This window comes from Falco peregrinus, chromosome 7 (assembly GCF_023634155.1).
Source record: "Falco peregrinus isolate bFalPer1 chromosome 7, bFalPer1.pri, whole genome shotgun sequence".
Taxonomy (NCBI): Eukaryota; Metazoa; Chordata; class Aves; order Falconiformes; family Falconidae; genus Falco; species Falco peregrinus.
The window spans coordinates 34,547,475-34,570,941 of record NC_073727.1 but is presented as its reverse complement, the minus strand read 5'-3'; the positions used below and the strand labels follow the sequence as shown (position 1 = coordinate 34,570,941).

Genomic DNA, 23,467 nt, shown 5'->3' with positions numbered 1-23,467 from the left:
TAGACTTTTACTTATTACGGCCTACAGGTAAAAAGGCTCTGCCAAGTGAATTAAACCTCAAATTTGATGTATGGCACATGAAAATTCTATAGACAGTGAACAAAAATCATTATTTCTTAAATTATTTTAAATCCTCCTTTGGCCATATGAAACTTGTTCTACCAGTGGGGCTGTTTGTGAACAGTGAATAAGTCTGGTCTCCTGGAAATTGAAAGTATTATGGTCTAGGAGGTGGAAGATTTTACTTCTTTCTGGCTTTGTACCTGCATTTGCCAGAGTTGTGCCTTCATCACCAGTAAAGGCGGTGCAGCATTTTTGGCACATAAATGAACACAATTGTTTTCATAGTGGTTGGGTTCCTGTTAAATGAATAGAAAGAAAATCTTATTGATTTAAACAGGGGGAAACGTTAAATTTTTGAAATTATAGAGAATATGTCAAACCACATAGAAAAATAAAACATGCAGATCTACTTTATGCAATCACAGAGCCACACACACACAGAGTAGTGTGAATATTGGAATTGCTGTAATTGATTGTATCTTGTTGAAGGCTTATGGGTCACTGCTTACGTGCAGCAGTGACTAGCATCTTTTGTGTAGTCCATTTTTATGCAGAATTGTTCCAGAGGGGTTTTGGGGAGCAAATTCCTTGCTGACTCAAGATCTTTTGCCATGAAAAATGGAAACTACCTACTGTTATCTTACCATGCAATCCTAAAGTTGGCAAATCTTGTTATTGCTTGTGGTATTATCCAATGTTTTAGTAAGTCTTTTGCTGTGTTACTTTACTTTATGTTGTCCTGCTGGTTTACAGTCAAAGTAGTTGCCAGGTGAAGCTGAAATCTATTATTTCTTATTCCTATGCTGACTAATTAGTCTTTTGTTTCCTTGTATCAGAAAGTCACAGACGCAGTGAGTTTAAAGCTAATCAATTACTATACGTGTATTGCATGCAATCAAACAGAAACATTTAGCATGCTCACTTTCTGATCTAGCAAAGCTCTGGGCTTGTAGAGCTCCCATTAGCTTAAAGGCAGAGTACTGCATAGGTGTGTACAAATTTAAAGCAAACTAATTAGTATTTTCTCTAAACAAATAACAATGGTAGTTAAATTGGACATTTCAGGGCTTGATCATGCAGAACTCCTACTGAAGTCAATGGGAGGTGGGCTTTTGGTCCCTCCACAAGCATAGTCTGATTCACTATTTATTTTGTTGAAACTTTGGACTTGCTATTCCATTAATTGACTGTTCTCTTTGTCTTTGTATTTACTTTCCCAGATGTTCCAGCCTATCATTTTACTTATTCTCATCCTTGTATTATTTTCATCTCTTTCCTACACAACAATATTTAAACTTGTCTTCCTTTTTACACTGTTTTTTGTACTGTAAGCCATTCATCATTTACTGTTCATTGTAGTATTATTTTCAGTTTGTTTATTTTGTCCACCCTCCAAGATAAGAAGTGCAAGAGACATAGTTTCTGTAATAGCCACTGCTGTAAAAACACTGAAGACTACTTGTTTGCCAAAACCGAAACAAAACCAAAAAAACCTGCAAAAAGCATACCAAAAAGTCAACCGGTTGAATAGAAAACCCACTCACCGTGTTCTTCCAGGTAAGCAGAGAACTATTCACTTTGTCTGGTTTTATCATTTTTGAAGAAAAATTTCCCGAGTGACTGGAACCGATTTACTATTCATTAATTTGCACTAAATCAGAAGCAAAGCAGAATTATGCAGAGTGGGTGTGAGGAGTCTGTTCCTTTCCTCTTCCCACTCCCAGAAAAAGAATGTGTTCTAGCCACATAGGAATACTATAACCACATTCAATTTGTCTTCTGCAATTGTATGTCGCAGCTTGTATATATTTTGCATGATTGTAATGATAATGCTTTTCAGCACTGTATTATGTGGATTAGACACCATGGAGGGGACAACATCAGAATGGTTGGTATATAGAGCACTATATCTGGAAATGTGGGCAAGAAGCTGGAGCCCCTGGGAATGAGGTGTACAAGGAGGAGGTATCAGCGTAGGCAAGGAGTCTTCTGAGAGATGTAGGCTGGCTGGATTCTTTCTGTGCTCTGGAAAAATGGCCACGCTGCATTCTGACTTGAATTTAAGAGAGTGATGCTAGTCACCTTGTCTGATGTCAAATATCTTTTCTTAACAACCGAGTTTATTAGATAACATCTTCCAGTCTGTAGCCACCAGGGCTCTGGATTCTCTCTTCAGATTTCAGAATGAGTTTTGAATGACTCTTGGCTTTCTGAGTGACCCCTGTCTAACCATGCCGTTGGTAGTGAGTGACCGTAGGTGAGGGAAGCTTGTGTCCATAGGTGTGCATCAATAGTCGCTGAATATTCCTGTCATGCCTACTAGAGGATGCACTGAGAACACAGGCGACTCAAGATCTTTCTATCACACTGAACACAGGCAGCTCCTACAAACAGTAGATCTCCCACTATGAAAAACTCATCTGAAATGCCCAATGGAGCTCAGTTTTCTTTTCTGTTTTATTCAACCCATGCTGAAATCACTGAGTCTCACAAATGTGAATATTCCAAAGGTGATATTTTACAAATAAGTGTATTAATGACATTTTTTGTGCAGGTACCATGATAAAAAAATGTAGTAATACATTCTGTTTTGAGAGAAGCACCTCAGAGGGAAGTAAAGGTTGGGCAATAAAATTTATTTCATGAGGATGAAAAAAATAGTAAACTCACAACATTTAGTATTAAACCTTGTTTTTCTAGCTTCCTCTCAGCAAACTCTGCAGGTGTAGTAACCTTGATAAATTAAATCACTTAACCTTCGTCTAATCCAAATACTTATTCCTACCAGGGGATGTTGTCATCTATACTTATTTTGTAGCTAGCAAGATATGTCTAAAGAAAATGATAACCAATATATTTGAGATTAGTAGATAGCCTTGGTGTCCTGATTAAGGAGAAAGTCAGGCCCAAAGTAATTCTGAGGAGTTTCTAAGCTGCTCTAATTTACTCTCAGTTGCCTAAAAGTTAAGTTCCATATGTTAGGAACTATTATGGCAAGATATGGTCAAACATATAATCCCTTCACAGTGAATTTCTGTAACTATAAAGACAATTCTCAAATCACTGGGAAAAGACCCTTTTGCTGCCTTTCTCTTGGCAACTGTTGTAAGAAATTTTTCAGCACCCGCTAGAGAAATTTTTTTTTTTCTCCCATGGATTTGCATTTTGGACATTAATAGTATAATAATTCAAGGCTTAAACCTGTCATTTCAAATCTTAGTACGAGACTGACTTTTTTAGTTTCTTTCTGTTTTATTGTCTCCCTTGGGGGAAGAAAAGATCATTTGCATTTTCTTAAATGTTATTGGCTCAATCCCATAACAGAGGAAAAATCCTAAGTAAATCTAATCTGAAGTTCTGGGCTTTCAGATCTTAACCCACACTTGTTTACACCTTTCTCAGCCTTGTATGTAGTAAAGATAAGTAGAGAGGGTTTGATTTACACTGTGTGTATCAGTAACAGTATAGTAACAGTCACTGTATCGGTAACACTGAATTCATACATTGAATACATCTTGGAAGTAACTGGCAAAGATTTGCAGCTTAGAAATCAGAAAAGGTGTGGATGAACCTCTTGAGACAAAAGGTGGAGCCAACCTCTGCACAGGACTGGAAATTATAACCCCATTGATTACTCTCTGTTTTTTCTTGCATATAGCTGGAGGTTTCCTCATCCTGATTCTGTCAAGCATCAACAAAGCAAACCAAAGCTGAGACCTTTTGGGACATTTAGTGAGTTATTACACAGGCTACGATCTGAAATTAAAGGATACTGAAGCGTACAAAATCATTTTAGAAGCTTCCCACAGTCTCTGAATCTGTGATGAGCAAGGAGAATGGTGAGGACCCCTGCAAACCTCAGTACAGAGAAAGCTCAGTGAGAAATGAGATGTGTTTTTCATGTCCTGCATTTGGGGACATGAAAGGGAGCTGTTTATCTGTTTGGCACCAGATATTGCAGAGAAGTTCACAGCCTTCCATTTTTCACTATTTTAAAAGCTGCTGAGAAAGCCAGCAAAATCAAAAGTGACATCTATCCGTAGCCAAAAGATAACCTTTAGCCAAAGAAATTAGATTTCCATGCCTTGCTAAATTGAAATAGCTTGGTCTCACAAAGAAATGCAATGATTATATTTGCCAAGAAAGGAAGCACATTCTCCCTACTCAGTTACTGGCCTGGTGGGCAAAGTCCACCTCACAGGTGTGTGAGTAAGTGCAGCTGAACATGTCCACATCCTCTGTCAGGAGTGCGTGGGAGTCGGGCAGGGCAGACACAGACAGAACACAGCTGATTCACTCGATTCTGTCTGCCACATAGCTTGTAATTCTGAAGAACGGTTATATGAAAAATATAATATTTTGCTTTTACGTGGCAACAAGATGGATATGCCAGGTTACTTATCAGTTCCAATCTCTGTTATACTGATAGCAGATTCACAGTTCCCATTTTGGAATATTCTGGGGTAATATTAATATTCTGGCAAAAATGTCATTGAATTTGAACACCAAGATTGCCTTAATTTCACATTTCTCTGAAAGTTTAAGTTTGTTTCCTGTGTTCCCAAGGAATTCATTCCATGTTCTTTCAGAAAGAACAGATCTTGCATCTATAGATCTAATTCTGACATATTTACGCAGTAACTCCAATGAATTTCTATGTAATTTAGAAAAATATATGCATTTTTTCATTTAATGCAACCAGACACATCCAACAAAATTTCCTACCTGTATAGAGTTGGCTCTGAATGCCCTGACAAAATACCTCTACAAATATTTTCTTTACTGTTACAGAACAATTCCCACGATACTAGAATGATCATCTTCTCTAGGATCAGAGATACATCTTTCAACTAAAAATATCCATGCCTGAAGCTCCAGTTAGAGATAGAATAAGTGTCTGCTGACATGTGTCACCAGTGTTTCAGAATCAAAACTAGAATAGAGCAGGTGCTACAGTGCAGAAATATGCCTGGCAGTCGGAAAATAGAAAATTGCCAAAAACATGGCTGTCTAAATATGTGTTATAAAAAGAGATGAACTGCAAATGAACTTTGGGAGTTGTTTACAAAAACAAGCAGAGCTTTAGGATATTAGATGCCCTTCCCCTTAATCACCCCAGAATTTGATAGGTGAGTAGGAGACTTCTAAAGGCATCAGTATCAGGGACATAATTCCCATTGGCTTACATTTCTGTCTCTGATTTAATGCCAGGGGAAGTGATATTCAAACTCAACTTTTGCCATTACCCATGCAGTTGCCTATGGGGAAAATTACAGTGGCTCTATTTAAAGTAAACATCTAAAGTATCTGCCACCGATTTCCAATGTAACCTTGGAGAAGTGACATGACATAACACTTTGTTGACTCTATTTCTCCACTAAGTTATATACTATTGCAGAAGTGCACAATAGTAAGAGGAGGCAGAATTTGTATTGCCTTCTGCCCGTTTCTCAATTTGTATATCTGCCTCTGAGATGTATTTGCCAGGATTATCAAGGTGTACATCATTCAGGAATCTGATGTTGTGGTTTGGTTGATTACAGGGGCGGCAGTGCTGTTCTTCCTTTTTGTTACCAGATTTCTGTGGGCACAACAAAATGGGTGTGCCATAACCAAGCTAGTACAGCAGAATTGAAGATGCTCTAATATGGTCTTGAGCACGGACTATTAACCAGAATACACACTACCCTGAGTGTATAATCAGATTGTAGCCCATGCTGAAACTTATACTCCTTTGTCTTCAGTCTTGCATGATGAAGAGAGAGTCAGTGGAGGGCTTGTTTAAAATGCCCTTGCACCTTTCTTGTTGAGGTGCTGACTTTTGACACAAGCAGAGCTGATACCAGGTATGGACAAAGTACACTTTGCCTGTGGAAGCAGTGTGTCAGATGTAGTAAACCTACAATAGCCTTCCTGTTTATTTTGCCTGTGACAGAGGCTAGAAAGCCACATTTGCTGCTTTGTCTGCTACTGTTGGAGGAGGAACAGTCTCTGATGGATAACTTTTTTTTCCTACTGCTACACTTAAGGGTGTCTGGAACAATGACCCCAGGTTTTTAGAGCTCTCTTTATGCTTTCTTTGTCCCAATTTTTCTCTGCCTTTCCCGTATTAGAATTAGTTTAACATGGCCTTTTGACCTAAGAGTGGGGTCCCATTCTTCTCTCCTAATGAGCCCCTCAGTCTCACACATTTTTGATTCCTTACATTAGCAGAAAAGTAAGATTTTGACTGCGTAAAAACTCATCCCTGAAATTTAGTCCATTGTTTTCTTTAATTTTACTTTGTTTTACTTCAAAGAGTTTACATAACAAGATGAGGGGCATTGAGTTAGCAACATTAAAGACACAAGAATAATATAGCCTGTGCTGATGGATAAGAGTAAAAAAACATAGGTCTTTAGAGTCTGTCTTCATTAGCAGCAGCGCAGCTGCGCTGGCTTTGGAGAGGAGGCACCACTGTGGCACCCAGCCCCCAGCTGTGGGGTCAGTTCTGCTCCTGGGCACTCAGGCTTTGCTCCCAGCCACGTCAGCTCACATGTTGGGATGTAACCTCCCAAAAGAAAGTCACACTGTTGCTTTATTTTTAAATCCTTAGAGTTCAGAGACTGGGATTTTCTTCAGGGACATTCAGTCGTGTACTTGGGCATCTTTGTTCAATTTTTAGATCATCTTTGAAATTTTCACAAATAGCCCAATTCCCATTATTTATGTTACATGGGAGCAAAATAACCACCCCAGTAACGTATCCACTGAGACTTACAGTTAGACCATATAAGGTAAAAAAATGTATTTTCCCTGAAACCTGCTTTGGTATTTACTATAAAATGCACCGAGAGCTAAAATCTTTATGCTGTGCATGGATTTTATCACATAAAACCCAATTGTTTTAAAGAGGAGAGTGCTGAGTAAGCAAAGCATGTGTGAATCTTCGTATCATGTTCTTCGTCCCATTGATCCTCTTGTCATCAGCTGCTTGCCCACAAAAATATACATCACTCCTGCTTAGTGCATTTGAAGATGCCCATCTGATAGCAGAGTTTGTCCAAGTACTTTGTGGCCCTTCCTCAGGTACAGGTGTGGACAAGTGTTCCCTGAAATGTGAATTTTCTTGACTATGAGTGCTCTAAATTACTGTTCACAGACACATCCAGGCACACGTACCCAGCAGGGCAGTGGTATGTACGTGAAGCTTCTGCTGAGAGTCCCTCTCAGTGTGCTAAATGAAAGCAATTTAACACATAGTGCAAGGGGAGGGTTACTGTGGTGGGCAGAGATGCAGAGCTCCTCATGGCTGCAGCTCAGCAGAGGGAGCAGCTAAATTTTGCTATCCTGGCTTCAGGGTGTACTCTGGACTTACTTGCTGGATCATTTCTGTCACATAAGCTCCCTTCTCTCACCCCATGCCAATACTTGCTATGGGCACTCCCAGTGCTTTAAATCCAGACCGACTTGGGTTTGGACCTTCCTTGCTAGCCTTATGCCAGGTATGAGTTTCCCTGCACAAAGGAGGCTCTCCATCCACTCTAAAGTGCTTTGCTTTGCTTTGCTGAGACACAAAGTATCTTAACAGACTGGAGAATCTGATCCAGAAACTTTATAAAGTAGCAGAAATATTTGGGAATATCCCAAAGAAACCATTATCACCCGTCCCAGAATGCAAGACAGTAGGATTATACAGTGCCCAATAATTCTGCACTTCATAAGTGATAGCATATTTAGAGTACAGAAAAAGATTTTAGGGAGGAGTCGTTTGCCTTTAGCTATTTAAGATAGCTGTTAACCAACAAAACTGCTGCTTTAAACAAACTCCCTTTACAAAACAATTTACGAGGATTAAGTTGCAAAGCTCAAAATGATCATACTGAAGAATATAACCCTGAAAACTAGGTCTGGAAGGCAGCAAAGAATCTTCCTTTACAATACGGACGCTAATAAAAGAAACCTAAAATTGCCTATTGTCATAGCTTTAATATTAACACTGGCTGTTTTGGCAAGCTTTAAAGACTGGACTGCACTATAAAACCTAAAAATGTCCTGGACTTGGAGTTGTTTACACAAAATATGAGGAGATATAAAGTTACAGAGCTGGGGGTTGGAAGAGATGGCTTTAAAACCATCCTCCGTGCACTGACGTCACGTGGAAGCCAGCTGCTGGGATGATGCTGAACGGAACTGTTTTTCAGTTTGCAAAAGTTGCGGAGTTATTCAAAGAGAGTTTCAAATGCTGCCCCAGTTGAAAGGTTGTCTCTTGCTTAGCTTTCTTATTTCTTTTAAAGATCAAGATTTGCAGAACTGGATCCCAGCTAGCTATGCATTTCATTGCTTTCACTGCTGTTTAGAAATGGACTGAAAAACTTGCAAAGGATTTCTTATTCCATGAAAGGTATGGTTACAGTTTATTTTAAATCAGTGGGTTTGAGCAGTTAAGATTAAAATAAAAAGCAAATCACTAATATGGCAAACAGTTATTTAAACATCTCTAATGTTATTTATATGTAATCTGGTGTTCATGTATGTTATAGATGGTCGTTATTCATTAATTCAGTGAGTTTCTTCCGAGCAGGCACAGATATATCAACAGAGCAGGGATGACAGGTAGCATTGTGAACACTCAAGTCTCTTTCCTTCTTTCTTTCTCTCTCTCTCTCTCTCCCCCTCTCCCTTCCTTCCTTCCTTCCTTTTTCCCCCTTTCTTCCCTCCCTTCTTTCTTTCTTCTTCATATGTTTTCTTTCTCTTCTCTCTCTCTTTGACTCTATAACTCAATTGCCTTTTTTTAATGTATGAAGTGCACAGTATTGTGACACATGGCACAATTTTATAATTGAACCAATACATAAATTTACAATTTCCTTAGCCATCAAAAATACAGAACTTTGTTGGAAATATGATTTAATCGTGCTTTTTTCCTGTAAAATTAAGAGAAGTTTTGTGTATTTGAATGGTTATGCACATCCAATCCAATTAACTGTTGAAAAATTAACTCTCAGCTGATGTCACTGGAGATTATTTTCAGAAATTATAGAAGTTGGTTGCAAACTATTTTGCATTTTTAATATGCAGATAGAAAGGGCATGGGTAAGACATGAGGGAATAATAACATTAACATCAAATAGTCACTTAAAACATTTTTTGCTTGAGAGGAGGGAGGGCTAAAGGAAACGTTAAGGGAAAATGCAGCTGATGTCAACAAAATTGATTATTTGCTTGAATTTGATTGCTGTAATGAGCTTCTGACCTTGTGTAGGACACGCAGAAAGTGCCAATACTGCAAGAGCACAGATACCGTTCTGATACACACAGCAAATTATAATGTGGCATTTTACATCCCTTTGGGTTGCTTAAGTCATGTGAAATACTCATAAGGACATCTCAGTGCACTATACAGACAGAGGGTATACTACTAGGACTACAACTTGGATTTTATTGCTAGTAGGGAAAAAACCAAGCTCACCCACCCCCATCTACCCCCAAAAAAAGGGGTGGGGGTGGGGGTGTCATAGGAGTTAAAACTCTCTGAGGAATTTATCCACTGTACAATAGCAGCAAAACTGTATAGTCACCCAGCTGCAAACATCAATAAACATGAGTTTTCTTCTCAGAATTTGTGTCAAGAGGAAATTGGGGAAGGATAAGAAGCAATACAAGCTTTTTGTGGATCTTAAAGCTACAAATAAATGACTACCTGTAACTAACCTCTTCTAAGATCTGATTTCATTTTGATAGTCTCCAGTCTCATTTTTTAGTCAGAGTCCTGTATGAAACAACTTGGAAATTGTTAAGATCCATGCAAACATGGCAATAGTAGTCCCTGTACTAAGAAACCACCAGGGGCCTTTTCAATGCTATATGCATGCTTGAAAGGAGTACATATTATATATCTATTCTTACATGTGTAAAAAAAAAAAGCTGTATAGTACTGACATTCTAATAATACACTGCTGATTGAAGCATGGTCATTATTACTAATAGTGCACTAGCAAAATTTGAGCAAGTTATTGACAGTTTATGCATGCCTGTCTTGTTCATGACTTTACAGTGTTTATACATTTTTAAAATTTTTCTGACATGTATTTGAAGGATTCTAGTGGAGTAGAGAGTTGATTTTTATTTCTCAAAGATGTCTTGGAAGGTTATAAAGACATAAATGTAGGCAAAAAAAGGGAAGAAAGCAAATGACTGTGCTAAAAATCACAATCTTTGAATTAGCAAAGTGAGAAAATATTGGAATAGTTTTAAAGTTCATTTAGCAATAGATACTTAGATTGCAATAGGTCTTCACTGCAGAAAAAAAAATAAAAATTTTATTATTTGGTTTTGGTCAACACTTAATGAAACACAAAGCTGAAAGGCTGGCCTGGAGAGATGCAGTCCCTATAGCCTGGCTATCTTCCCTAAGAAGCCATGAGCAAACCAGGGTTTGACTTCTTCTGTGATGAGAATGCTGTGCTGTCTTTCAGCAGCTCTTGTTTTCAAGGAGTTTTATGTTTTCATAAGGCTGCCCTGTATGGTTTTAGGCAGGTGTAAGAATGGTCTGAAATCTGTAGATAGTTGAGGGCCAGATTGCCATTTCAGAGGTCTAAGGCAGGTCTGAGTCAGAGTTTGGAACAGTGAGCTCCAATACCACGTTACACGGTGAGATGGTTACACTGTTGTGAAATGGGCTAACAGAGATGTTTGAAGCATAGTCAGCTTGTTCTCTAGGTCCTCCACCCAAAATTGCTTGGGGTAAACAGTTTTGCAGCCGCTTAATTAGGATTGGGGCTATGATGGCTGTCAGCTCAGAGATCCTGTAGCAGGAATTCCTATGACCCAAAGACCTGGGTAACCCACTGGGCTTCAGCTGAGCCCTTCTGCTTACTTGTTCATAAAAGAAGCTGACTCCAAGTGTGGATCAGCTTCCCAGTCAGCTGAAATAATGCAGACACTGGTAAGCAGTGATTACACAGTAGCCACAGCTGAATCAACAAGACTTGTCCAATAAAATACAGGTTGGGGAAGAACTTTGCATGAAGCTCAAGAATTTTGACTATATCAAAGCAAATATGGGCAATAAAATGGGCAGTTCCTGTGAGCTGACAATCACTGACCATCAGCCAGGGAAATGAACAAATTCCAGGAAGGTAAACTGGGCTTACCCCTAGTTAACTCTCTGGTGATTTATTTGCCTGCCCATACGCTGAGTTTCTGTCAGGAGACCAAAGCAATGCAGAGGCATTTTGTGACTAGAACTAGATTCCATGGCCACCAAAGTTAACACAACAGCTGGATTTGGGAGGCAGAGTTAACAAACTCAAGTATGGGTGTGTACCAGCCATTACACCACAGGAACCATCATAACTAAATGAAGGAGTGTTGTTTTGGCCTTGCTGGCACAGTAAATGTACTGATGGTAGTGGAGTTTCTATTGTAAAGCCTAAGAAAGCAAGAGTAACTCCAGGCCCATAAAATCTGTTTTGCTCCACAGTCAGCTGAGCAGATCCAAAATATTTCCGTTAAAATATACATTTTTAGTGGTTCAATTAATAATTTTTCATTCACAGATACTAAGATACTAAAGACTTCTGAAGGGGAAGGAGAAACTGCAGTGCAAATCAGTTAAATATTTTTGAGCTAGATTTGAGTTAGTGCTAAGGTTTTGAACTAGATTTGAGTTAGTGCTATTGGAGAATAGTTTCTAGTTTTCCCTATGCTGGTCCTAGCACTAACATTTATAGATTTAGTTTTGTAAATCCAAAACACACAAACTCTTTATATTGACCTATAGTCCTTTATATAATAGAATGATCCTTTCTAGTGTATATGTATGCTTGTTACCTGTTACTAGCTTTCCTGTCCTGTTTTCCTTCATGTATTCTAAAGCATTCATATAGCAATGAGAACTTTCTGCATGTATCAAGTTTACAGCCTTCAACTGCCAAAAGACTGTCACGGTCTTTGTCGTGCTACATGCATGTGTAAAAGGGGTGCATGAGCAAACATGATACCTTTACGCTTCCAGTTGTCTTTTGAACAAATGTAAAAATAGCTTTCGCCCTGAAGGACGGACATTGCAGGATCCCAAGGTCCTGAAGTGCCATTCAGTATTATGCAGACTCACATTTCACTGAAAACAGGTTTATAGTGAAGAGTAATGGCAAAGATGCAAAGTGGCCACAGTACAAAGCCTACTGTGGCAGACGTTCCTGAATTCTATGATGCTGGATGCGTGTCCCTCCTCTGCTTTGCAGGCTGGGCCTCTCTGCCCTCTGGTTTGTGTCCTATGATGCTTAGTTTCTCCATATTTCAGTCACAGTCCAGATATATATCGTGCAATCATACGATGCTGTCTTCTGCAAGGACATTTTGGTTAATTATTTTGGGGTTTTGCTTAGTTATTTTTTTTCCCTGAAAGCTAGAATCAAACACAAGACTTATTCTGATAAACTTCCAGGAAACATTCAGGGAAGAAAGAACAAAAGCAGAGCTATCCTCTTGCTGTCACACAGACTGTAACCATGGACCTGCGTAAACAGCTGGAGAATACTGAAAGGAACTGGAATAAAGAGAAGATGGAATTGCTGGAGAGATTTGACAATGAAAGGAAAGAATGGGAATGTCAATGGAAGGTCATGCAGAAGAAAATAGAAGAGGTACTTTTAAACAAAACTCTGAACACTAACATTTTCACTTGGGGTGAAGTGACTTGGCATCACTTCAATGTATTTTTTTTCTGAATTATATCCTATTTCTTATCTGTCACTGGAAGTTTCTAATAGCTGATGGTAGGATGCAAAGCCAAGGGTTAAACAGTATTTGTGAGTGCTTATTTACTAGTCATGGATATGAAGCAGGAGGTTAAATGTCACCTTGTGTGAAGTTTGCTATGGTATTGTTGGCGGTATATACTACTGCCAGTTCTGCTGGGCGTGAGCCACGCTGTTGTATTATACATGCTTTTTTCAAGTATATGCTAAACAACTGCATATACGGGGTTTAGGAAAATGCATACTTGGTAACAAAAACTGTAGGTATTACAGTGCACTGGCAAAAAGGAATTAGATGGCACAGATCTGCTGAGGTAAATAGTAATGTTAACAAGAGCATACATTAAACATACAATAAAACATATGTATCATGTGTAAAATCATACATTAAACACTGCATGATGCAGAATCATTCTGACTAAAACCTGCTCCATTTATGGACAGCCTTTAGTAAAGGAAACAGCTATAGTATATAGCATGAGAGTCCTGACACCACTTGTGTTTATACATACTAATAAACACTCACTCCCTGCCATTTGTAATGCATCTCCTTTCAGAAATAGCTAAGGAAATTATTTATTATTCTTTTGTCCCCAAATTGTCCCTGCAGCAGAACCCTCTGGCACCCTGTAATGCATAAATTGGATCTGCCTTGGCAACATCTAGAAGCAAGTTTTTTCACCACTGAGCTTTCCACATTTTCCATAATATACACATGGACTAGTTTTGCTTGTTCTCTGCCAACACTGTCCTGTGGCTGGGTGACACAGGAATGTATGGCAGAGATTGCTCACATGAAATTATGAGAAGGAAAATGATCAGAGCCAAATGAATTGCAGCCATATACTGCCCGTTAATCCAGCCTGCAGCATAATTCCAAAATGTCAGCTCTCTTATATTTTACCTGCAGTTCTTTCAGACATTGGTATTACAGTCTTTGCCACATTTTGTCTTTTGTGTTAGGACTTTTCTGCCCAGTCTTAACCTAACTTCACCGCCAAGGTGAGAGTGCTTCAAGAGCCAGTAATGTTCCGTGTGTGTAGCTGAATTTGCATTTTTTTAGGTGTATAAGCTGTTTTGGACTGAGAATGTGTTGTGAAAAGGTACCCTGGCTATCAATAGTCCTGACAATGGCAGCGAAGACCATGTTTTTAACATGTTCTTTATTAGCATATGGATTAGGAAAGCATGACAGAGACAGAAAAAGAGATTAAGAATGGAAGGGGGCTGAGGGGAAGAGAATGAAGCAAATGGGTGCTGCAGGACCAGACAGAACTGCATGTGATACCCCAAGGTTATCAATATCCTAAGGTCCCCTCTTAAGCTGTGTCTATAGCTGCCCGGGATTTCAGTTGCCTGACATTTCTTTCCCCAAAGCCACATGGCTGGAAAAAAGGGGAGATACCTTTTAAATGCCATCATCTGTAGAGGAATTTCCTCAACAAAACTTGTGCCACCTTACCAGCTTGTCTTTTATTTGGTAGTTTTCTCTAGCCCACCAAAACCTAACTTAATTCCTGGATACCTCCAGGAAGACTTACATGTTTTAGGAGATGACTTTGTTGAGTTATGAGGTGGTATCCTTCCTTCTTACTGCTATCCTGAGTCCATGTGAGGCCCTCATTTCTTGGAAATTACAAAGTTCAACCCTCGGGTTCCATGAGCAGCTGGGCTTTGGGAGTGAAATCTGAAAACCCAGGATGAGGTCAAGTGTCAAGTCTCTGAACGTGAGAACACTTCTAATCCACAGCACTACCCATGAAATGGCCACATGTTCTTCATGTTGTTATTCTTCTTCACTGTCCTTCCAAACACTGTTGTGATGGCCTTGTGCACTGCAAGAGAGCAGGCAGATGGCTGTTCCGAGGTGCCTGCTCTGGGCTTTCTTTGTAAGTGCAAGAATGAAAGTTTATAAAGAGCTGTGGGATTCTTGGCACTGGAAATGATACTGTAAGCAGAAGAGGGGTTTATGATGTTGCTATTTTTTCTAATTATAATTTCTCACAGTTCCCTAGTTTGAATGTGCTGGGTGACAGGAATTAACACCTTTTCATTTACTAATGTAGCCACTGGATCTCAGCAGATAGCATGAAAGAAGAGGGTAACAGCGCATTGCCAAATGATACCATTCTGCAGTACTGATGTATCACTCCACTCATAGTGAAGAATTTCACTTGCCTGAGAACCAGAAGTCTGCTCTAGTCAGATGGCGCTGTATATGATGAAAATTCACTTCCCCTCATTAAACTAATATAAACACCCTGTAATATAGCCAGAGCCCTCCCCTCCTTCACATCCCCTCACATTCTCCATCCATCAGATCAATGCTGTGTCCAATATACTTTAAACACCCTGTAATATAGCCAGAGCCCTCCCCTCCTTCACATTCCCTCACGTTCTCCATCCATCAGATCAATGCTGTGTCCACCACACTGTGTGCTGATATTACTTGGAAGACAACCATACAACTTCTGTCTCAAGGCAGGGCCGTTGACCTTGTGTGATCTCTTCCAGTCCCATCCTATGGGTGGAAGCCATACATTAAAACCATGGCAAAGAGTTTGTGAATGGTAACAGCTCTGTCCTCATCCTGTGACAATAATGGTCTGTGAACTATCACACTGTGTGACTCAACACTTCTACTAACACATGTATAAAATCTTTCTACTTGGTGCTACTGACTGAAGCGTCATTCAAAACAGAAGCCAAATATGTTCTTTTATCATAAAGTTCATCACAGTACCAGGATTTAATAGAAGGTTCTATTGGTTTTTCAGCTTTACCAGGAGGTAAAACTTAGAAGGGAGAGCAATATGAGTGTCCATGATAATAAGGCCATTCAGAGCAAGATGCTGCAGCTGTCCATGCATTCCCCTACTTTGGAAGAGAGTGACACAGTGGAGCTAAACTATCAACACAGTGTGGCAAATGACAGGATGGAAAAAAGGAATTTGCTCAGTAAAACAGGACATGAATGTAAAGAAAACAGAGCCAAGAGCAGAAACAATACTCTGTTAATGGACAATCTGGCCTTTGAGAACTGTGAGAAACCTGAAGACAGCCTCAGCATCAAAACTTCCAAGAAAAATGCCAAGAATTATATTGGTGATCTCAATTTAGTAAGTAAAGTATGAGCATGTTTCAGTTACAAGAGTGAGGAAAATACTGAGGCTTTGGCCTGCCAGGCTAACCTAAAGAACTGATCTTCCTGATTTTAGCTTTCCAACAAGTCACTGTCTCTACCGCCTCCTCTGTTTGCTGTGGATGAGTGTCCTCTCTCACTGTTTAAATGTGTTAAAATGTGTTAACAGCATGCTTTTTACCTCCATTCATAACCTGGGAGCATTTTTATATCTTTCCTTGTGCTGCTTTCCTCTGCTGTGAGTCTTAAATGCAAATCACCACAAGTTTAAAAATAATTCTGGAGATACCATTTAAAAGGCTTCTGTTAAAGGACTGTTTTTATATTTATAAAGGCTCTTAAAGAACTTGCCAGAGTCAGTGAAGAACTATGCAGCTATCAAGAGGAAATTCGAAAGAAGTCCAACCACAGAAGGTAGAAACATATTTGGATTCTTTATATTAGAGGGAAAAAATGAATAATGAGACTGTGCTCCTGTTCACTTTGAAGCGGGGGGATGCTGTTGAATTTATTAGGACTTGGGCAGTTCCTATCCTCCTAATGTTTAGTGCTCAGCACAAAACATTCAAATGAAATATACTGAAATATGATACAAGGGTACATTTTGCTAGCAAAAGGGAGTTTATCTGTAGAACTTACAAAATGAAATTAGTATTTATACAAGATTAAATTGTACTTGTTTCTAATGGCTATATAGAGGATTGGGAAAGTGAACAGATATTTCTGATTGCCCTGGTCCCATTTCCATGCAGTTCTATACAACACCTTATGGGTTTGTTAGGCTGGGAGGTTTCTTACATTAAGCCCAGATCTAGCCTTCATGTGTCGAAATCTAAAAGGGGATGTGTCGGGGACTGATAATCCAAGAGTGCAAAGAAGGCAAGAGAAGGAAGAACAACCATACATTTTTACTAACAGAAACCTGGTAAGCCAGACCCTGAAAAGTATGGCAAATGAATGTTCCACCATCTGCTAAAGATTCAATGTTCATGGTCTCCTTTAGCAAGCTAAACACTAGTCTTCCTCTCAAGTTGTGCAGAAATTCTCAGAAGGTAAGACTGAACCTGGGTGTCACAGGGTGCATACCATGAAAGAGACAGAAAAGCTGTGTCTCAGCTATGCTGAGACCCCCATGGAAGTCTGCATCATGACAAGGTCTTCTCAGATGCTCTTAAAGAGCAGAGGGACTTTTTACACTCTCCTGTGCAATCAGTTGGCTGTCTGTCACCAAGTTATTACGTAGCATGGTTAGTGTTTGTATCTTTAAAGCAAATAGAGTCATAGCTGATGCACAGTTTCTAAATCCTGGCTGAGAAAAGTGAGTTTTTAACAGATCTCAAAAGACACATTTTTACTGTCATATGTAATGTTAGGAAACCTACACTATGTCCTAAAGTTTTCTCAATTTGCTTCATAGTCAGGTAGACTCTCACTGGAGTTGTCAGAACTCACAAGATCCCACTGTCCTTACTGTAAGGCAGTAAGAAAACAATCTACAAAAACAAGGAAAAAGGATTTTAGTGGCAAGGGAAAGGAATACAAGATTCGCTTTGTTGAGCTTTCTTCAAATTCTTTGTTTACGTTTCAAATATGCTGGATGTATCAGCTGCAGTAAAACTGCTCCCAAATCTTTTTAAGCAACCAGTGTTAAAACACCTGCTCATGGGGAAGATGAATCCATGCTGAGGTCTCCGGGGGAATACCCTTGTTGCTCATCCCTAAAACACCTCTCCTTTTATTTCCAGAATGAAGTCACTTCCTTTCCTGGGGGAATTTGAGGAAACTCAAAACACAGTTATTCTGCCTGAAATGAACCATGTGTCCAGCAGTGAATCACAGGCATTAGTTGCTTCTGAAACAGAGGAACATAATAATAGGAAGAATCTGATGAGCTCCACCAAGGCTTTGAAGGACATGTCCTATGGTGGTCTTACTGGTGCTGACAGAGGAACAGAATTCAGACCTTGGCACAAGAAAGAAGCTCCACCAGTTCCTCCACGGAGCACTTCTCGGCACCTAACAAATTCACTTTCTGCAGTTGTACAGCTTTCTGAAGCATCAATAAGAGATCCAGGCATCAAAAGCAATTGCAAGGCTCAGGACTGTAGGAGTGGACAGAAACTGATGAAGCCTTCACCTATAAACCAGAATGAAACTGCAGCAGCCTGTGCAAATGAAGGGCAGGCTGTGAAAGGTCCTGTGATGGCAACTGCTGCAATACTTGTAACCAAAAATGAGTGCAATGTACCAACAAATTTCTGCCACAACACGTGGGCATATGATGTGGGCAAACTCGGAAAAGACAATAAAAGTGAACCTTCCTCACTGTCAGCCCAAAAGAGTTGTTCAGATGGAAATATGGCCCAGAGCAACAAGAAGCACCAGAAACAAAATCCCAAGTCTCACAGCAGTCCTTATTACAGCAATGACTTTTATGCCCCTGCTACCCTGCACAGTGATCTTTTGGAAGACTCTAGGTATACTTTGGGAAAGACCCAAAGAAATGAAACTTTAGCAGCAAAGATCGATGAGTTTAACCGGACTGTATTTCACACAGATAAACGTAACAATGCTTTGCAAGAAAACCAGGTGCCTCGAACAGTATCAGAAGATCACAAACCTTGTGGCCCACTGTGTGACTCTGCTATTAGCAGGACAGAAACTGTAAATGCATCTTGCGTTTCAAATCCCAAATTCTCTGCAGCAAAGGAGCAGGAAACTAGCAACCCCAGCAAAGCTGTCAGAACAGCAGGGCAACAAAAGCAAATAAATGGACTTCCAAATACTAGTGGTTATAGGCACATGCTTCACGAGCATGACTGGAGACCAAGTAATCTATCCGGTCGCCCGCGTTCAGCTGACTCAAGGTCGAACTATGGTGTTGTTGAAAAGCTTTTGAAAAACTATGAAAAATCAACAGTGACTTCTCCATGTAATGCAAAATGCTCCAAAGATAAGTGGACACGAGCAAATTGTGAATTCACCGATGGGGGTTGCGAAACATTGAGTCAGTATTTAGAAATGCTCCAAATTGAGCAAGGAAAGCAAGAATTGCCAAGGAATTCAGCCAGGCATATTGGGCAGCAACTCAAGCAAGGGAAAGAGCGACAGAAGTTACCAGAGGTAAGGTTCATAAGAATGACAAGAACAAAATAATTCAGTTTCATACCAAGTTTCAGATTCTAAAATGAGGCAGGCTAATGCGCTATTGTAAATAATATGCAGCGATAGACACTTTGAGCCAGGATTTGGATGAATCAGGAATATTTCCTCTGAAGGGCAGAAGAGTTTGAGTAAGTATGACTAGCGAATATGTGTGCCAGATTCTGATCTCTGCTGCTGTTGTGTAAAGCTAGATTTTAGCTGCAGTGCAGTTATTCAAGGACCAAAGTAGTGAGAACTGCAATCAGGTTTTAACTCCCTCCCTCGTTCCTGTAGCTGATGAGGTATTTCACAAGCCTCCTCAATAGCACACTTGGCCATGTCAAAATGCTAGAGGGCTTAGATAGCATTCTTCAGCATCCAGGGTGCTGCTTGGTTCAGGATTTCCTTGGAACTCTCTATGAAAAGGGGTATTGTAGCTCCATAAACTTCCCAGTAATAAAATGACGTCCTCTTACTCTTGTCTCAGTTCCAGGCTTCTCCTATATATTCAAGCATAGGCTTAAAGTAACAGAAGAGTATGGCATGACTAATTAATTTATATTTGGCTGAATTTTATTTGCAGAACTTTAGTAATATTGCCTTTGCCAACATTCTTTCTTAATGAAAAGAGAAACAGATGGTTTTGAAAATACACTATAAATTGCAGGTTCTGTAAAAGACCTGCAAAGAAAGAAAAATCACTTTTCCTGAAGAGCTCCTTGGCCAACAATCACGAAGAGATGTGCTCCTTAGTGTCTCAGAAAAGAGAAGACAAATGTATTTTGAGCTGAGAAACTTAAATGGGTTCAGACTGTCAGCTGTTATGCTTTAAACTCTCACAAATTCACAGACATCAGTGAAGCTATGTGGATTTAAACAGCTGAGAATCCAACCATGCAGATTTTCTTTTGCACGTCTTTCCGACAGCCTTGCAGTGATGCAACATCTTGCTTAGCAGATGCTTAGCTTTACTACAGCACAGAAAGAAAAAACTATGAAGCTTCCGATTTCCTTTTCATCCCATCAGCTTTTGATAGGAAAACAAATTTTCATCTGTGAATACATAAGGAAGAAATAATGACTAGATAATGATTGAATTTACATTGGTGTAAAGCCAAAATAACTTTACTAAACCAACTGGATTTTTTTTCTCCATAGGTTTACACTTCATGTTGTCATTTCTAGCCACACAAACTAAGTGTAGAACATTGTCTAATTAGGGAGCACCGTTTTAGGTCCAGCAGCATTCATGTCTCTAAAGACATAAAGAACTACACATGGCATGAGGCATTTGATTTATTTTCAGTATTTCCAAATTACATCGCTGTGGTTATGATCAAAATCTGTTGGTTTTCTTGTGTATATAAGGCTCTGCATGTAGACATGACACTGCATTAATACACAACCACACTGAATTAGTTACTAAGTGTAAACAGCATCACGTTGCACTAATGGAAACAGAGTTCTTAGCAAGATGTGACTGCTGAAATAGGATCTATCAAAAAATACCTGAAAAGTATGTAGCTCATACCCCAGTAATGTTAAGATGGTATCCTGAGTTCTACTTTTAGAACAGTACACAGTGTTCATTGACAAAAAAACTTCCAAAAATGAAAAGAAATGAGAACTGAATGCCACCTTTCCTTGTGTCTGACACTTGTCTCCATATATTTTAAGCTGCAACCGATGTGAGAATCCCTATACATAGAAATAGCTGTTCTTTTGCATTCTGCGCATTACTGTGCTCCTTTTAATAGCTGGAGACCACCTGTTCTGAGGTCACCCCAAATGTCTTCCTGCATTCCCGCTGCATTCCACAAAAGCCGTAACTTGTTAAAGCGAGAAATTGCCTTTGTGTTCTAGATATCTGTGCCAGCTAAATGTTTGAGTGGGAAGGGTTTCTCCCGGCCCGCTCGGCCAGCAAATCGACGCTTACCTTCCAGATGGGCATCCAGATCACCGTCAGCACCGCCTGCTGTGAGAAGAACAGCATACAACTGCTCTGTCTCCTTTCGGTCAGAGACCTCCGTAGTCTGAACCCAGAGCTGGGTCGGATGGTGTTGTGAAAGCTCTACGCCTCATTATTAACTGTGTTCGGTATGTGCTATAACAACCACTTCCACACTGTTGTATCTTGTCCAAAAGTGACCCCCACCACATGCCGGACAAAGCGTTTTGAATCTTAGGTCATCATCACCATGGTCTTCAGTGTTTTTATTGAAATGAAATAACTATACCCCTGGTTTTCTCTGGTTTTTTTGGTAATAGCTCACAAGGAATTTCTTTTGAATGGCATCTTCCTTAATTTGCCAATCAGTTTTGAGTTGAAACAATGTATAGTGCTGTATATTCTGACTCTTCTGCAAACAGCAGAATGTAAAGCTGTATGCATGATCATGTGTTTGTAGGTGCATGTGTTGGACTAGGAAGTATACAGGTCTGTATTTAGAAGAGACAAACTGTGCAAGTGTTGACATTGAAATTACAACCTATATGCCTACATATATATATATACTTTGTGTTTATTTTAAAAAGTTTGAAATATACAGTCCTGATGACATTTATATTTTGTATCTCTTTTACATAGGTTCACAGGTGTAGTATTTAATGTACAAAAACTAAATATGCATTTTTGTGACTGATTGCAGCGATAATGCCTTGCACAATATGTATCTGAAGCAGACTAGCTCGACTGATGCATCAGTCATGCTTCACGGCATCCTCGTTCGGTTTCCTAACCCTTAACGATGCTAGGACAAAATACCCAAACATATTTTTTTTTAATTAAAATATTATATGATTTGTAATACATTAGCCTTTTTCAGCACCAGAGACATTTCTGAAATGTTCCAATCCCTTTTAAAAGCTTAAATGTGCCATTATATATATAGCATACTGTAAACACTTCGGTAATTTCGACTAGTGTAATATAGTTTATGAAGGGAAGAAAAGGGTTGTATGTGCTCAATTCTGTAAAACTTATTTTTCCTTCTAGCATTATACTTTGAGGTTTGGCAAAGTCAGATAACAATGGACTTGTTTACTTTCACTCAAGGCAGGAGAACAAGGACCATTGTTCCCAGTGCTGCAGCCACACTCCTTTTTTACTCTTCTCCTAGACTAGAGTGCCTCAGCCACTTGCTAATTTACTGCTCCTGGACTGACTCGTGGCAGTCAGTTACGAAGTTTACTTGCACTCTGGCAACAAGCTGCATCTAGTATGGAAATATTGCATCGAGGTATGATCACAATGCTGCCTGAAATCCTAGACACATGGCGTTGGAAGTATGTTTTTGCCATCGCATGAATTGGTATTATGGGCCGTCTGAATGACATGCACAGAGCCTGGCTTGTTCCTTCCCCCAACGTGAAAGAAATCCAGATGCTACCCAGACTCTTGCTGAACTTTCAGAAAGACAGTGTCCTTCATCCTGGAATTTTTGCACCCTTCTCTAGGCTGTTGCTGGAGGCATAGTGCGGTAACAATGACAAATGTTACCTTTAAACAGCACGTCTATGATAAAAGGAGTAGAGAGGCACTTCTATATCAGCCGGGTCTTGTCTTGCAACTTTTCTGCTGCTGCTGGAGAAACAGTGTGTATTCAAAGGAATTTCAAAAATCACCCCAGGATCCATTAATGTGCACATCTTCTTATGTGAATGTAAAAAGGATTTCAGAGAGAGTGTAGGCTTTTGTCCTAGTGAATTGTATATGTGGCAATATAGGGAAAATTAATTGTGCTTAATTTGATAGTGATCTGTTGTCCTACTCCAGTCATGTTGAGAATCCATGCCTTTTTCCTTCTTTTTAGGGCCTTATTCTTCTTTCTTCCGCACAACTTTGGTTTTGCAGAGCAAGAAGACAGGAGGCCATGTGTTCTGAGCAATACGGCCTGTATGGTAGTACCAGTAATTGTTCAGGCATGCCACCATGGGAGGGAGCAGGCATTAGAGCCATAAATCCCACTTTATCATGCCTTTATGGCTGCCTGCATGGCAAAACCATGCTCAGAGTACTTTGCCCAATCTAGACTTCCGGTCTTTTTGAGGTATAAGTGGTGGGAAAATCCCACAGACAGATCAACAATTGATCAAAATTTACTCAGACATTATTGCAGTTATTACCGAAAAATATACAAGGACAGAAAATATTGAAGGAAATTTTGAGGAAAATTTATACAGTTTGGTTAGAGACAAAAATCTGTGTGCTTGAGTAAAAAATCAAGAGTACTATAAATTTGCCTGTTTGCCCTAATTTAGAGATTGCACTCCATCAGCTTCCTTAGAACTAGAAAAATCAGAGGTGATTCATGGTGATTTTGGAACATGGCTTAAGAGTCTAGCTAACTGGAAATCAGCAAACCAAAATGCCTTG

At 39.5% G+C, this 23,467-nt stretch overlaps 2 protein-coding genes across 8 annotated transcripts in view; both read left to right on the top strand.

Annotated features, from left to right (window-relative positions):
* The window catches only part of SOGA3 (SOGA family member 3), a 33,864-nt gene extending 32,328 nt beyond the window's left edge, over positions 1 to 1,536 (top strand). Inside the window, 1 exon segment of the mRNA XM_055811116.1 lies at positions 1,284 to 1,536. Within this exon segment, the coding sequence (XP_055667091.1) occupies positions 1,284 to 1,394 (111 nt within the window). The 3' untranslated portion in view covers positions 1,395 to 1,536.
* On the top strand, positions 107 to 23,234 carry KIAA0408 (KIAA0408 ortholog). 7 transcript variants are annotated; one of them, XR_008748187.1, is made up of 8 exons: positions 108 to 1,620; positions 8,340 to 8,446; positions 12,494 to 12,692; positions 15,584 to 15,925; positions 16,283 to 16,362; positions 17,694 to 19,071; positions 20,956 to 21,189; positions 22,148 to 23,234. XR_008748187.1 is itself a non-coding variant. In XM_027786118.2 (7 exons), exons 3-7 carry the CDS (start codon positions 12,558 to 12,560, stop codon positions 21,127 to 21,129), a joined length of 2,109 nt encoding a protein of 702 aa, XP_027641919.1. In that variant the 5' UTR covers positions 108 to 1,620; positions 8,340 to 8,446; positions 12,549 to 12,557; the 3' UTR covers positions 21,130 to 23,234. The 7 variants fall into 7 exon arrangements, 6 of the variants coding, with proteins under 6 accessions (XP_027641924.1, XP_027641919.1, XP_027641916.1 ...); XM_027786118.2 differs by having other exon boundaries at positions 12,549 to 12,692; positions 20,956 to 23,234; XM_027786115.2 differs by having other exon boundaries at positions 20,956 to 23,234.
* The last annotated feature ends 233 nt before the right edge of the window (positions 23,235 to 23,467 follow it).